This window comes from Bos javanicus, chromosome 29 (assembly GCF_032452875.1).
Source record: "Bos javanicus breed banteng chromosome 29, ARS-OSU_banteng_1.0, whole genome shotgun sequence".
In the NCBI taxonomy this organism is placed as follows: Eukaryota; Metazoa; Chordata; class Mammalia; order Artiodactyla; family Bovidae; genus Bos; species Bos javanicus.
Window position 1 is genome coordinate 6,299,153 of NC_083896.1, and position 17,233 is coordinate 6,316,385.

At 42.3% G+C, this 17,233-nt stretch overlaps 1 protein-coding gene across 2 annotated transcripts in view; it reads left to right on the forward strand.

Annotated features, from left to right (window-relative positions):
• The first annotated feature begins 7,400 nt into the window (after positions 1–7,400).
• The window catches only part of NOX4 (NADPH oxidase 4), a 180,108-nt gene continuing 170,275 nt past the window's right edge, over positions 7,401–17,233 (forward strand). The window contains exons 1-2 of one of the 2 annotated variants that reach the window (XM_061406013.1): positions 7,401–7,531; positions 8,242–8,337. In XM_061406013.1, the coding sequence (XP_061261997.1) occupies positions 7,475–7,531; positions 8,242–8,337 (153 nt within the window). In that variant the 5' untranslated portion in view covers positions 7,401–7,474. Of the gene's footprint in view, positions 7,532–8,241; positions 8,338–17,233 lie in introns of those variants that run through there. The other variant, XM_061406014.1, reaches the window with a different exon arrangement.

Genomic DNA, 17,233 nt, shown 5'->3' on the forward strand with positions numbered 1-17,233 from the left:
AGCAGTTCTGAACAAGAGTTTATTATTATTTGTTTTTATTCAACAAACTTTTATTGAGCCTCTTCAGTCTGGCATTCTTAAATTGCTTTTACATTAGCAAGCTTTATTTTCCAACAAAGTATCTTATCCTTGAGGGTGTAAGAAGCTCTCCAGCTTCTTCAGTTATTTCTCAGGGAATTGACCCAGCTGTGTGAGTGCACGGTAGACATTCCTAAAGGCCTGAATCAGAAGATGGTTTACACTTGTTTTTGTGTTAAAATGACAATGAGTCACTGTCTGGAACTTGTCGCCAGATTTGCTAATGTTAAGCCTTTAGGCCATTTCTTGCTAGTTCCCTGAGGGGTCCTTCTTCCTTGACAAGGGTTCCAGGGACAAGGTGTAGCTGCCCTTTCTTTTTAACTTGGCTGGCAGTTATTCACACCTTGAGGATTCTTTTGCCCACTCTACCAGTTACACTGCCTGCTGGGACAGAGTTTTCCTACCTTCTTCTTTTCTATTTGTAAGAAAAATACACAGGCTCTTTTCCATTTTTGAGTTTAACACTCATGACTCCTCGTAAATCAGATAGGGATACCCAAAACAGTAAACTCAGTCGAGTCACAAAGGTTAAGAAAGTTTATTGAGTTCTATCTGGCATGATTCCTCGTCTATAATTTTTGACTACTTGACAGAAAAGTAAAAGTTCCAACTTTTATATCTTAATGTGAATTTCCTCAAAATTCCTTCTCTCAGGCTGGCATATCTAACCGGGGAAAGAAAATTAGCATCAATTAAGCTACTTCAGGGGCTTCCCAAGTCGGGCAAGTGGTAAAGAATTCACTTGCCAATGCAGGAGAGGTAAGGGACATAGGTTCAGTCCCTGGGTCTGGAAGATCCCCTGGAGGAGGGCATGGCAACCTACTCCGGTATTCTTGCCTGGGGAATCCCACAGACAGAGGAGCCTGGCTGGCTACAGTGCTTACGGGCTAGTTCATAGGGTTACAAAGAGTTGGATACCACTGAAGTGACTTAGCACATGTATGCAAGTTACTTTAGGGCTAGAGTAAGCTGAATAGTGACCACCCAGATATACCACAGCCTAATCCCAGGATCCTGTAAATATTATTTTTTATATAAGACAAAGAAGGTTTTGCAGATATAATTAAGGATCTTTAAGTGAGGAGATTCTCTTGAATTATCTCAGTTCAGTTCACTCAGTCATGTCTGACTCTGCAATCCCATGGACTGCAGTACCCCAGGCCTCCCTCTCCATCACCAACACCCAGAGCTTGCTCAAACTCATGTCCATGGAGTCGGTGATGCCATCCAACCATCTCATCCTCTGTCGTTCCCTTCTCCTCCCGCCTTCAATCTTTCCCAGCATCAGGGTCTTTTCCAATGAGTCAGTTCTTCACATCAGGTGGCCAAAGTATTGGAGTTTCAGCTTCTTCAGCATCAGTCCTTCCAATGAATATTCAGGGTTGATTTCCTTTAGGATGGAATGGTTGGATCTCCTTGCTGTCCATGGGACTCTCAAGAGTCTTCTCCAAAACCATAACACAAAAGCATCAATTTTTAGGCTGTCAGCTTTCTTTATAGTCCAACTCTCACATCCATACATGACTACTGGAAAAACCAGAATTAGCTGGGGGCCCTAAATACAATCGAAAGAGTCTTTATAGAGGCAGGGGGTGATTCTGTTGTAGGAAAGGGACCTCTCCCAGGGCCCAAGAGTCTCATCTAATACTCGGGAATGAATTGTCCAAGGAGACAATGCTGACAATGTAAGAGACTTTATTAGGAAGGGCTGCCAGGGCAGAGAGAAGCAGGTGAGGGAACCCCAGAGAACTGGTCTGTCACGCTGCTCACAGTCTCAGGTTTTATGGTAATGGAATTAGTTTCCAGGTTGTCTCTGGGCAATCATTGTGACTCAGGGTCCTTCCTTGTGTTGTGTGCATTGCTTAGTCAAGATAGATTCCAGCAAGAAGGATTCTGGGAGGTTGGTAGGACATTTGGATTGGCATCCCCTCTCTTCTTTTGACCTTTCCTGAATTCTTCTGGTTGTTGGTAACTTGTTAGTTCTGCATTCCTTACCGGGACCTCCTGTGCAAGACAATTCATGCAAGTGACTATCGTCTTGCCTGGCCAGGGTGGGCCATTACGGTCAGTGGTTCCCCTTACAATGACATATACACACTGGAAGAGGAGAAGCCGTGTGATCGTTGAGGCAGAGAGTGGAGTGATGCAGCCCTAAATCAAGAGACACCAACAGAATCAGAAAGGGGCAAAGAGCAGATTCTCCCCAAGACTCTCTGAAGGGACTGTGGCCCTGTCGACACCTTGATTTTCACCCAATCCTCTGACTGCAGACTTCTGACCACCAGAACTGTGAGAGAATAAATTTCTATTGTCCAAATCCACTAAACTTGTGACAGTTTGTTACCACAACCCCAGGAAGCTAAGATAGGTGCCCACTGGTCCGAACCACATATCCTATGTTTGTGTTAGAGGTGACACCCGTAAGGAAGAGTCCTTGCCCTGCTGGTTATTTTCTGATGTTAATTATCAAGCTAATCAGAAATGGCCTTTGAGCTAAGATCAAATATTGGTATGGGGGCTTCCCAGGTGGCACAGCGGTAAATAATCCACCTGCCAATACAGGAGACACAGGAGACGCAGGTTCTATCCCTGGGTCGGGAAGATCCCTTGGGGGAGGATATGACAATCTGCTCCAGTATTCTTGCCTGAAAAATTCCACAGACACAGGAGCCTGCTGGGCTAATGTCCATGAGGTAACAGAGTCAAACACGACTGAACGACTGAGCACATAAGCAGAAACTTTTCTTTCATTACTGGAAAGTTACACTTGAGAAACTGGAGTTTGAGGGAGCCACAAAAATAAGGATAATATGCTTAACTATTAATGCTATTCATTAATCAAGCATTCTGAAGTTCTGGCTATATGACAGTGTTTGTCCAAAGTCCTGAAATAAACAAGATCTCTGCCCTTGAAGAGGTCTGTTGATGAAGGGAAATAGACACACACACACACACAACTAAAATAATATGTGGCAAATGGAGTAATGACCACATGTCTGGAATATTATAAACACACTGAAGAATGCATAGACTGCAGGATGCATCTGTGCGAGCACAGAGGCAGGGTGGGCCAGGGAAAGCTTTATGGCAAAGGTGTGCCTTTGAGCCGACAGAGGGAGTTGACTAGTAAAGCAGATCAAAAGGGAAAACTTTTCTCAATTTTTTTCAGTGGATTTCATATTTTGAGGGACACTGTCTACCAAAAAAGAAAGCTTCTGTATAAGTAATAAATAATAGACCAAGAACATCTCTAATTGACAGAGTTTATAATCAGTGTAGGATGATCACTATTATTTTACTATTATTTCAGCCACGAGCAAAGGTATTTGTCATTTGATATTTTTTTCTGTGAAGTTTTTTCCAGGTAAAAGTGTGATTTTTTTAAATTATGATTTTTAGACTATTGATACAGCTATAGGATTGTCTCTTCATTATTTTCAAGGACAGTCTTCCTTTCTTGAGAAAGACAGTATCTACCTGCACTGAACAATATGGCCTAGAGAAAATTATATTGAAAAGAACCTCATTCATGAGAGTACCTTCCTGCACATGGCTTTAGTTCTGTTCCTTGGGGATAGCTTGCAGTATCATTTCCTTGTAAGTCAATAGAAGCAGTTAGGACTTAATCCCCTTTTACAGAGCTCCTACAAAACAATAGTGATAAATATAATAATCAATGTTTGTATAGCATCCTATTATGGTACCAAAGAGTTTCACAAAAGTATCTGATTATGGGTTTTTTGGAACTGTAAGTAAAACCCTGTTTTTTCATCTCATACAGGTTTCTTGTGTCTCTCTCTCCTTTCTTCATCTTTATTGTGATGTTCTTACTTTCAGTTAACATAATGCTTTGTTGAGATATAATTGACATGTAACTTTGTTGAAGTTTAAAGCATACATCAGGTTGATTTGATGCACTTATATATAGGGAAATGATTATCATTCAAGCCTTACCTAACACCTCCATCACCTCACATAACCACCCTTTTTGTGTGTATTAAGAGAACATTCAAGATCTATTCTTTAAGCAACTTTCAAGTATGTAACATTGTGTGGTTAATTATCATCACCATGGCTGTGTATTAGATCTCAAAAAACTATCCATCTTATAACTGGAAGTTTGTGCCTTTTAACTAATGTCTGCTCATTTCCCCCTCTCCCTCAGGCAAATTTCTTAATCTCTTTTAGCTTCAGTTTCGTCAACTCGGAAGTGAGGCGGCTCTTATCCACATGGAGAGCTATGAGAATGAAGTGAGATTTTGTACATGAAATACCCAGGACAGTGGCTGACACAGTAAGTACATGGTGAGAGCTGGCTCCATTATTTTTGTCATTTTTTTTTCCTGAAAGTAGTTAAACTTTTATAAAAATTGTGTTTTATTCTACTGTTCTTCAACTGCTTCACTCCTCTCAACTCATGACAAGAACCAGCTCATTTTGCCAGAATCTCCTCACCTCCCATCTATTGAAATTAAGGCTGGAAGATGGCTTCTTCAGGGTGAACTATGAGGAATACCCATGTGTCTCAGAATTAGACCTGCCTCCAGTGGTGACACTCCTTGGCTTCTCCCTGTGCTCTTCTTCTGGTCCTTCAGGTATCACATGGTGGATAAAAACTGGCTGTTACTTATGAATAACGGGCTCCCTAGCTCCAGAAAGATTTGAGGCAGTTTTCAGGATCAGATCATGCATCAAACAGTAAAGTTATATGTTAAAAGAGATGACAAGACTATTAGAGCTCTTTGTGAATTGTAACTGGGATTTGACACAGATTTGTTTTTTGAACTGAGGGTTACAGTCATTAATCAGTTCACAAAATTAATTGAGATAAGTACACTCCATGAGGTAAACAAATGATGATTTTTGTGGAATTTTTAGTTTCAATTATATATTATTGCATGTTTGTAAAATGTATTTCGCTTTAAAAAAAGAGAGAGAGAAAGATAGCTTGAGGGCCATGAGATTAGGCTGCTAGTGGTTTACTTTTTCTGCCACTAGTGGCTAGAGGTGAGAAAGTTCCTAATTTAACAAAACTTTCTCCAACACTTATTTTCATCTGACATTCTTTCACGTGCATGACTTTTTGTTTCTTCCCTAATACTGATAAGCTGCAGTGTAGGATAGGTAGCCTGGGAAAACACTTTCATCTCCCTTCCCCCGGCCTCTGGTACAAGTCTGAGGGGATTCTTATTCCTTAACAGACTCTGATAGCAGGTAGTAAAAAGCACTGAATAGAGTGAATCGGAGCTTCCCTAAAAGCCCCTGAAAATTCCGTCAGTTTTAACCATTAACTCCCTGGACTCTTGACTCAGAAGTTTCTCTAAAGCTCTGCGTCGGTGCTTAGGGATGGGGGTGGAAGGGCGAGTGAGAGAGTTTGAGGTCAGGGTTGTGGTGGCCGAGGGCGGGCTGGGCACGGGACGCGGTCACACCGGTGCTTCTTCCGGCTCGGGTTTCCGCCGGAGGCCTCGGAGAGGGACCTTTGAGGGGGCGGGGGGAGGCGAGCAGTAGGGGTGTGTGTGAGTGAGTCCAAGGGGCGGCAAAGGTCCAGCCAGTCAAAAAGAGTAGGGGTGTGTGTGTGTGTGAGTCCAAGGGGTGGCAAAGGTCTGATCAGTCAAAAGGAGAAGGGGTGTGTGTGTGTGCCTGAGTGAGTCCAAGGGGCGGCAAAGGTCCAGCCAGTCAAAAGGAGTAGGTGTGTGTGTGTCTCTGTGTGTGAGTCCAAGGGCGGCGCAGGTCCTCACTCTGTCTGAGCAACATTCTCCACATCTTGCTGTGTCTTTCCAAGTGGGGCAGGCCGGTGTATGTGTGTGTGTGTCCAAGGGGCGGCGAAGGCCCCCACTCGGCTGAGCACCATCCCCCACATCTTGCTGTCTATCCAAGCGGGCCAGCTGGTGTGTGTGTGTGTGTGTCATTGTGCGTGTATCTGTGTGTGTCTGTGTGTGTCTGTGTGTCTTTGTGTGTGTGTCTGCGTGTGTCCAAGGGCGGCGAAGTTCCCCACTCTGTATGAGCACCATCCTCCACATCTTGCTGTCTTTGCAAGCGGGCCAGCTGGTGTGTGTGTGTGTCATTGTGTGTGTATCTGTGTGTCTTTGTGTGTCTGTGTGTGTGTGTCTGCGTGTGTCCAAGGGCAGCGAAGGTCCCCACTCTGAGCACCATCCTCCACATCTTGCTGTGTGTCTTTCCAAGTGGGGCCTGCCGGTGTGTGTGTGTGTGTGTGTGTGTGTGTGTGTGTATGTGTGTCCAAGGGCGGCGCAGGTCCCCACTCTGAGCACCATCCTCCACATCTTGCTGTGTGTCTTTCCAAGTGGGGCCGGCCGGTATGTGTGTGTGTGTGTGTGTGTGTGTGTGTGTGTATGTGTCCAAGGGCGGCGCAGGTCCCCACTCTGAGCACCATCCTCCACATCTTGCTGTGTGTCTTTCCAAGTGGGGCCGGCCGGTATGTGTGTGTGTGTGTGTGTGTGTGTGTGTGTGTGTATGTGTCCAAGGGCGGCGCAGGTCCCCACTCTGAGCACCATCCTCCACATCTTGCTGTGTGTCTTTCCAAGTGGGGCCGGCCGGTGTGTGTGTGTGTGTGTGTGCGTGTGTGTGTGTGTGTATGTGTCCAAGGGCGGCGCAGGTCCCCACTCTGAGCACCATCCTCCACATCTTGCTGTGTGTCTTTCCAAGTGGGGCCGGCCGGTATGTGTGTGTGTGTGTGTGTGTGTGTGTGTATGTGTCCAAGGGCGGCGCAGGTCCCCACTCTGAGCACCATCCTCCACATCTTGCTGTGTGTCTTTCCAAGTGGGGCCGGCCGGTGTGTGTGTGTGTGTGTGTGCGCGTGTGTGTGTGTGTGTATGTGTCCAAGGGCGGCGCAGGTCCCCACTCTGAGCACCATCCTCCACATCTTGCTGTGTGTCTTTCCAAGTGGGGCCGGCCGGTGTGTGTGTGTGTGTGTGTGTGTGTGTGTGTGTGTGTTCAAGGGCGGCGCAGGTCCCCACTCTGTCTCAGCACCCTCCTCCGCATCTTGCTGTCTTTCCAAGCGGGGCCGGCCTCTGGAGGCTGCTGGGCCGCCTCCCGGATCCCAGACCGGGATATCCCGGGCGGCGGCGGCCACAACAAGCTCTCCGCAGACAAAGGGCGGGCGCGGCGGGGAGCGCGCGCTCGGAGCGCGGGTCCCGGCCGCCAGGGGCGCCGAGCAGACCCCGCGCCGGCCGCAGCCGCGAAGCCCGGAAGAGCCGGCTCCGGGCGCAGACCCCGCCCGGGCTGGCGCAGCGCCGTCCCCGGACTCCCACTCGGTCTTTGACCCTCCGTCCCCTCCCGGCCCCCCGGCCCCCCCGGCCGCACCGCTGGAGCCGCTGCGCCCGCGGCCGCCGCTGCTTGTCGGCCGGCTGGCTGAGAGCGCGGCGCGCGGGCCGGCGGCATGGCAGTGTCCTGGAGGAGCTGGCTGGCCAACGAAGGGGTTAAACACCTCTGCCTGGTAGGATGGCGGGCGAGGGTCTCCCGGCGTCTTGTTTCTGGGGCAGCGATCTTGATTCATTCTCTGAGCGAGCGCGGGTGGGAAGCTGGAAGTTTTGCCTCTAGTGCAAAACATCCTCCACTAACACAAACTTTCTGCCGGGAATACCTGGACATAACCATCTCCTCCCTCCCTTCCTCCAAGCCCTCGGAACTTGCCTACACTTTGATGCGAGAGCGGATGCGGAGGAAGGGAGATCCCAGTTAGTTAACACAGCTTTTCCTTTAACCCCTTAAACATCTTCACCACCCCCACCCCCTTTTCTCTTTTCCCAGATTGTTTCTGTCGGATTTTATTTTATACAGCAGAGCCCTCTTCTTTATTATCTATTCTTCATTCAATGGATATTTTTAAAGCTTAAACATACAATGCTTGGGACTTGGTGATGTCACTCATCACTTAGTCTTGTTTTACCTCCAGGGGTTATCTGTGATCTTTAGGATAACTGTTGCAGCCCAAATTCTTAATCTCAGGTGTACAGGGGCTGAGTGAGTTCAGATACGTTTTCCTCTTAGTGGTTTGCAGCTTGCTGGTCAATTGAGAAAGCTTTTGGCAACGACTAATTGAGGTTCCATTGAGCGTATTGTGTCCGACGAATGTACTTGAATGTACTCCATTCATCGGGTAGTACTTATTTTTAATTCTTTTATCTCTTTCTCCATATGATTTAGCTTATCTGGCTCTCCCTGAATGTCCTGCTTTTCTGGAAAACCTTTCTGCTGTATAACCAAGGGCCAGAGTATCACTACCTCCACGAGATGCTGGGGGTAAGTGGGTCTTGGGTGACCTGGTGGAGTGGGTATAAGGTGGGCAGACGATGCTACAATTCTTGAGCAGTTTTTCTGTTTATTGAAGAAACGTTCGGTGGGTTGTTCACTTCAGGAGCGTTTGTTAGTTTCTAAAGTGGTCACGTTTTCATGATTTATCATTTAAACTCGTGGAAGTTACAATGATTGACTCTTAAGAGCCAAAGATAATCTTATAAAGAGAACTGCTAGGCTAGTAATACCTGAGAAAAGTTGTCACTTCTTGCCAGCTGCAAAGTGCCCTGAAAGGTCTCCTTCACTTAAGGGACCAACCGATGACAGGCTTTTCATTCTCACTAATCAAGTCTTCAGCTTGCCCATCAGCTTATCCAGAGAATTTCTGCACTGCTTCCTTTTACTGTCAGTTCTCACACAGTATGTGTCTAAGGCAGTTATTCATTCTTGGGCATTTCTCAAATGCTTGCCCTGGGTTAGTGGCTGATTATTATTCCGGTGTTCTGGTCTAATAGGAGAACGATATTGTGCAAAATTTTGCTCTGATTTGTCTCATGTGTCAATATTTTTCTTTTTTTATATATTCCATGATGCTTCTGTTTTCATTCTTCCTCTCCTTCCCCTTCCTACTCGTCTCCTGAACAAAAATGGTATCACTGTGCACATCTTACTTTGTATAAGGAGACAGCCTTTTCTAAGAAACAAACAACAACTATAAGACATTAAAAAATCTTAGGGCATATGAAAAAGCAGATTTGGCATTCCTTTTCATTGGAGAAGAAAATGCATTCTGAACAGGAGGTGCATCATTTTCTTTTTCATGGTTTAATGACTGTTTACAATTATGATTAGTTCAGATGAATTTAGTGGAACCAGTCTTCCATTTCCTGTTTTTATAGTTACAAATCCTATCTCTCTTTAAAGCTCAGCTTTTATAGTAGTGCTTGGCACATATTAAGATTGTGATAAATTGAGGGTGAACTAATTGATTTATATTTTATTTTATAGAGTAAAACACTGTTTTCATTATCTGTTGTTCACACAGATAATGGTATTTTTAAAGTTTAAAAATTGGTATTTTTAAAGTTTAATAACTTTTAAAGACTTCTTTTAGAGCTATTTAGAGTTCACAGTAAAATGGAGGGGAAGGCACAGATTTCCTGTATGTTCTCCTATCCCCACACATGTGTAGCCTCTTCCATGATCAACATCACCCACCAGAGTGGTACCTTTGCTACAATTTGATGAGCCTACATTGACACATCATAATCACCCAAATCTGTATTTTAAAAGGATTGATAAAAATAGTCACAAAGATTAAATTCCTAAATCTGAACATTTCTTTCTTTCTTCCTACCAACCCTCCTCCATTCAGCCATATAGAAAACTGTCATGAAACCTTCACTTTTCAAATGGGCACATAAAGAGTAACTTCTCCCCTTTGTCTTCAAGTTGCTTACAATCTAATGGAAGCTCCAACAAGTAAATACATGTAATTCAATAAACAAGTTAAAATTTTTTTCTCTAAGAAATGCATGAAAGTTTACTGGTCTATCATGTTACTTTGTTTCTTAGAAATCCCCCTGGGGTGTAAATTAGCAAACAGGAGGTTTTGCAGTGCAACATAGATCTGACCTATTCATTATATATTACTTGATGAACAACTTGGAGAAAACTCTTGAGAGTTACAGTGGCAAACTTTGCTTTGGAAAATGGTGAATCTTGATCAGGATGTAGATGTAATAATATAAAATCTAAGCCTCGACAACTTGGAAAGACATAATTGAACTTGGAATTTCAGCTTTATGACATAGTATAAACTAAAATGATAATTTACTTAAAAAATAATTATGTTGGAAACCAACAAGTTAGTTTTTTATTAGTTTGGATGCTGTGTAACAACTTCAAATATATTTTGGTTACAACTCATATGAAGAATACACACACACACACACACACACACACACACATATACAACCCAACTAATTGAATTATATGTTTCACCTCTCTCTACATCATCCCACTTTAGTGGTTTTATTTGAATAAGATGATAGGCTAGTGAGGTTCAGTGGTGAGGCCCGCAGAATATAGGCCTGGTACTAAGCAGGGGCTCAATAGATATTGATCAGATGAATGAAGACAAAAAAATAATAAAAGGACTAAACGGAAGACTGTGAGTAGCATGTGCAAGAGGCAGATTGAAGAAGAGCAGGGTCATTGTAAATTAGTTTTCATAGAAACATAAGAATCATCATAGTTCAGTTCAGTTCAGTCGCTCAGTCGTATCCGACTCTTTGCGACCCCATGAATCGCAGCACGCCAGGCCTCCCTGTCCCTCACCAACTCCCGGAGTTCACTCAGACTCATGTCCATCGAGTCAGTGATGCCATCCAGCCATCTCATCCTCTGTCGTCCCCTTCTCCTCCTGCCCCCAATCCCTCCCAGCATCAGAGTCTTTTCCAATGTGTCAACTCTTCACATGAGGTGGCCAAAATACTGGAGTTTCAGCTTCAGCATCATTTCCTCCAAAGAAATCCCAGGGTTGATCTCCTTCAGAATGGACTGGTTGGATCTCCTCCTTAACCATGTAGTTAGGAGTCCATATTTTATGAAGAGTCACTGGAAAAGGACAGCTTTTCTTTTTGACATCATGACTAAAGAATAAAGATGACTTTCACATGTCTTACTTTTCATTAATCACCTATATGAATTTTTTAGTCGTTAGTTTATCTACACCATTTGGAATAGATATCTGTCATTTTAGTGAAAAAGCAGTTCTGTCTATAGTTTGACTATTTGCTTAATGAAGGAGTATTTAATTTTATTTGTCTTAGGCTTATCCTTCCTAATCTTTTGATGATTGTGGTACTGTTTCATAGTAAAAGAACTTGCAAGCATTTTTTTGTATTTAAAGAAATACAGCAGAACAATGAGATATAATTAATTTTTAAAATAAATATTGTAGGTGCCCACATTTTACATATTTAATAACTGTATAGTATGAACTTTATGCCTTAGAGCAGTTTTTCTTAGAGCCTACCAAACACTCACAAGAACATGGTCCCACCATGACAGAAATCCTGAAAAGGACACAGGTATTCTGATAAGTCTCTTTTAGGTAAATTTTAAGTTCATAAAAATCATGATGATATTTCTGGAAATGAGCTTGATTGCTACCACTTTAAAACACTATGGAAACAAAGCTTCCATTTGTTGAACATTTTGATAATAGCATTTAGTCTAAGGTTGTCATTATTCATCTGTAAAATGTAAGGTAATAATAAAGTTGGGCTAATATTACAGGAAGAAAGTGTCCATAGGATATAGCTCATTTGCAGGAAGACACAGACATTGAGAAGCAGTAAATTCTTCGCAGTAGTCTAAAAATCTCTGCTTTCTATTGAAAAACAATTTATTTGACTGTTTATTTAAACTGATGGTATACTAGTCACTTTAGAAATACTGTGTTTAACTAGGAAACTATCCTTCCCCATTGTACCTGGGGAAGTATAGGCTGAGGAATCTGAATGAATGGCTGCTCAAATCCCTTTGGACGGTCACTGTCGAAGTTAGGATTTAAATGCAGTGCTGTCTGGATTTTTACTTTTTTTTTCATACTGCACAGATTTTCTAAACCACTTCACTGGCCCATCTCAGATAGTCATGTCACTGGTTAGTATTGCTCTTTATCAGTGCTGTGCCTGATATAATGTGACTCATACAAAACTTAAAATTTCCCAGTAGTACTTCAAAAGAGTAAGAAGCCAATGACATTAACTTTAATATATTTTATTTAAAATAATGTATCGTAGGTATTGTAATAGATTGAAGCATTCAACATGTGGTCAATACTTCTAAAAATTATTGATGAGATATTTTACATTATTTTTGTCTGTTCTTTGAAATATAGTATATATTTTCCACTTATATACATCACAGCTCAGCTACTAGAATTACTTGGTGTGTCTTTAAGTTTCATAAGATTTTTATAGATGAAAAAGTGGATTCACTCTTTCATCTGTAAGATATCCAAGTTTTTCCAAATATAAAGATTTTCCACTGACACAAGTGAATATCAGTTTTTTCAATTTAAATTAGTAAGATTAATGAACCCAGAAATCCGGTTCCTTGGTGGCCTTGGACACATCTCACATGCTCAGTAGCCACACGTGATTAGTGGCTACCATTTTGGACAGTACACATGCTGGCCGTGGGGAGATTTTATTACCTTCATGGCCAAATGCATTCATCATTTTGCTTTAAGGCAAGCAGCTAGCCACCAGTCAGCCATGTAAAAAGAAATCAGGGTATGGGTAGTCCTCTGACTCCCCCTTTCCTGAACAGGAGTTAATTTTGAATGGGAACTTGTGGGCTCTAGTAATTGGTGTGTAACTGTAAAAATATTTTTGACTTAATCTTCTCTGCTTCCTGGGAGGTGGGAGCCTTTGAGAAAAATTATTTAATCCTCAGAACTAGAGTTATTTTTATTCCTAATAGGCTAAGTGACTGTTCTCAGACCACAGTTTAAGGGTTAAAAAATTACATAAGAACTGCTAGGGAAAAGAAGATCGTAAATGATGGAAGATAAAATAATCTTGGGACTTAATATGTCTTAGTAGGGATTTTCATCAGAACTGTTTTTTCCCAGACTGGTTTGACCCAGGCCTGGAGGCTACATGGTCACGGCTGGTTTATGCCTGAGTTAATGTGCTTATCAGACTGTGCACCTCCTAGGAGATGTTTAATTATGACATGCTGTGAATATTGGAATCTTAAAATTAGCTAAGAGGGGGAAAAAAGTCTTTTGAAGAAAACCAAAGCAAACACTCAAATAAACAAACCAAACAACAACGTTTTTCATCTACGGTGCTTTAAATAAAGGACTCCATTGATTACTTAAGATGAAATTTGTTTTTGATTTATTTCTTTTCAAGGAATGGAAAATGTATGTAGTACTTTAATAGCAAGTGCTAATGTGTTGTGACAGACTCTGAGAGTTTCCTAAATTTTTTGAAATGTTGAGGCAAATTTAACTCAGGATATTTTCATATCAGGAGCCTTCATATCATAGGCACCTATTTCTGAGTTCTATTTCTGACATTTTAATGATTACAGGATGTAATTTAATTGGTATAAGCATTTTAATTTGAGAAGAAAATGCATTTTGTGGTACCAGATTCAGTGTGTCTTTATTTTATTATTTTTTTCCCCAAAGCTAACATTTGTGTATGGATCTTTCAGTTTCAAACTAGTTTTTCTCAGAGTACCATAATGAGAATTTAATTTTTTTGCTTAATCTCACAATTTTTGTTTTAGATCTGCTGAATGGACATGAAGATTTTTTTTTCTTATTTTTAAATTCTTATTGAGATACCTGTGTCATTTAGAAGAAAGTTGTAAGCATTGAGGTTTTTCGAATTGTACAGTGATGATCTTTCTTTGGTCAGTCATTATCCTTCAAGCGATTTAGAAGCATTAACAATTCACCCTCTCAAGTGTCCTAGGAATTGTATCAGAATTAACATTTCTCAGAGACAGAAATCTGATGTCATGTGAATTTCTTAAGGTTGGAGATCGGCGTCTCTGTGTGAAGAACCTAGGATTTTAAGTCAGCATTGGTTTTACAGCTGACTTGTGTGTGTGTGTGTGTGTGTGTGTTAGTCACTCAGTCATGCCTGACTCTTTGTGATCCCATTGACTGTGGCCCGCCAGGCTCCTCTGTCCACGGAATTCTCCAGGCAAGAATGCTCGAGTGGGTATCCATTCCCTTCTTCGGGGATCTTCCTGACCCAGGGATCGAACCCAGGTCTCTCATGTTGTAGGCAGCTTCTTTAACATCTGAGTCACCAGGGAAGCCCACATCTGGCCTGCTGCTGCTGCTGCTAAGTCGCTTCAGTCGTGTCCGACTCTGTGCAACCCCATAGACGGCAGCCCACCAGGCTCCTCCATCCCTGGGATTCTCCAGGCAAGAATACTGCAGTGGGTTGCCATGTCCTTCTACATCTGGCCTAGGCATCTGTAATTCTGCTGAGAAGGAGTATGTGCCTCCTGTCAATTTCAGAAAGGGCTTGATCATTAACTCTTTCTTTTTACTGCTCAGAATATTGTGGTTTCAATTCAAAGAATACTTTGCAATAAGTTGTTTTTTGTTTGTTTGTGTTTATTCTTAACATTCTGCTAAAGTGTTAAGCTTCTTGTTTATTGACAGGTGAAATTAGTTCCATTACACTGAGGCAGTCGTGATGTACTTAATTCATTTATAAGAGATAGAGACTCATGTAATTTTAGACTTGAAAGAGAACTTTGATGTCTTTACTTAGATTTTCCCAAATAGAAAAATGAGACTGATAATGAGCTCATTATCACCAGCTCAACTGGTGGCTTGGTCACTCTCCTGGTTCATTGTTCCTCACTCCAATGTTCAGCCTGTTATAATGAATGACTTGATAGACAGACGTATGTAAGATACATTAAACTCCATACTCTGTAGGTCACTAGCTTTTCTTGTTTAAAGGTGTTGAACTGTTCAAGAAGTTATGGAAAATTATTGACTTACACCCAGGATAATGTATATTTCCAGCTTTACAGTTGTTTTATACTTGTTTCAGACATATCCGTAAGGATTATGATATGTATTTGTATTTTTTTTCTGATTACATGATGTTTGCTAGAATTTTAGCACAAGGTTTAACTTCTTTGTTATACTTAGCTAAATGTGCATTGTATAATTCTCTTTTATCAGTTCAGTTCAGTTCAGTCACTCAGTCGTGTCCGACTCTTTGCAACCCCATGAATTGCAGCACGCCAGGCCTCCCTGTCCATCGCCAACTCCCGGAGTTCACTCAAACTCACATCCATCAAGTCGGTGATGCCATCCAGCCATCTCATCCTCTGTCGTCTCCTTCTCCTCCTGCCCCCAATCCCTCCCAACATCAGAGTCTTTTCCAATGAGTCAACTCTTCGCATGAGGTGGCCAAAGTATTAGAGTTTCAGCTTTAGCATCAGTCCTTCCAAAGAACACCCAGGACTGATCTCCTTTAGAATGGACTGGTTGGATCTCCTTGCAGGCCAAGGGACTCTCAAGAAGCTTCTCCAACACCGCAGTTCAAAAGCATCACTTCTTCGGCACTCAGCTTTCTTCACAGTCCAACTCTCACATCCATACACGACCACAGGAAAAACCATAGCCTTGACTAGACGGACCTTTGTTGGCAAAGTAATGTCTCTGCTTTTGAATATGCTAGCTAGGTTGGTCATAACTTTCCTTCCAAGGAGTAAGCGTCTTTTAATTTCATGGCTGCAGTCACCATCTACAGTGATTTTGGAGCCCAGAAAAATAAAGTCTGACACTGTTTCCACTGTTTCCCCATCTATTTGAAATTAATTTCCAAGATTTTCAATTTTATTTCCCTCATTTGATTATTAATAATATCAATTCATTGAGGACAAGCACCAGGTATTAATTGCTTAGATTAATTTATTTAATCTTTTCATCCATCCTATGGAGTAGATATTTTTAATTCTTAATTTTGAAGCTAAGACATTGAATTAGAGAAGTTCTGTAACTTGCTGATGAATGACAGAGCCAGATCTCTAGCTCAGACTTACTGATTCTAGAACTTGTACTGTTAACCACTGGGCTCTTTTGCCTTTAGTCAATGTTAGTGTTAGACTGAACCATATGGGATTGCCATTTTGATGGAACAAAAATATCAGCAACCTCATATATGCAGATGATACGACTCTGATGGCAGAAAGCAAAGAGGAACTAAAGAGCCTCTTGATGAGGGTAAAAAAGGAGAGTGAAAAAGCTGGCTTAAAACTCACCATTCAAAAAGCTAAGATCGTAGCATCAGGTTCCATCGCTTCATGGCAAATAGATGGGGAAAAAGTGGAAACAGTGGCAGATTTTATTTCCTTATTCTCCAAAATCACTGTGGACAGTGACTGCAGTCACGAAATTAAAAGATGCTTGTTCCTTGGAAGAAAAACTATGACAAACCTAGACAGCATATTGAAAAGCAGAGACATCGCTTTGCTGACAAAGGTCTGTGTAGTCAAAGCTATTGTTTTTCCAGTAGTCATGTATGGATGTGAGAGTTGGACCATGAAGAAGGCTGAGTGTTGAAGAATTGATGCTTTTGAACTGTGGTGTTGGAGAAGACTTGAGAGATCCAACCAGTCCATCCTAAAGGAAATCAGTCCTGAATATTCATTGGAAGGACTGATGCTGAAGCTGAAACTCTAATACTTTGGCCACCTGATGTGAAGAGTGGACTCATTGGAAAAGACCCTGATGCCGGGAAAGATTGAAGGCGGGAGGAGAAGGGAGTGACAGAGGATGATGGTTACATGGCATCATCGACTCGCTGGACATGAGTTTGAGCAAGCTCCAGGTGATAGTGAAGGACAAGGAAACCTGGTGTACTTCATCCATGGGGTGCCGGAGACTTAGCAACTGAACAACAACAATCAGCCATTTCATGTGATTCAACCTCATACAAACTATAAACATTTATTAATCACATTTTATGCCCGGGATAGCTCAGTTGGTAAGGAATTTGCCTGCAATGCAGGAGACCCGGGTTTGGTTCCTGGATGAGGAAGATCCCCTGGAGAAGGGATAGGCTACCCACTCCAGTATTCTTGGGCTTCCCTTGTGGCTCAGATGGTAAAGAATCCACCTGCAAATGTGGGAGACCTGGGTTCGAACCCTTGGTTGGGAAGATCCCCTGGAGAAGGGGAAGGCTACCCACTCCAGCATTCTGGCCTGGAGAATTCCCTGGACTGTAGAGTCCATAGGGTTGAAAAGAGTCAGACACGACTGAGCGACTTTCACTTTCATGCACCAGGCACGGTTAGTTCCTTGGTCTTTTGTAATCTCATTTAATCTTTCCATATT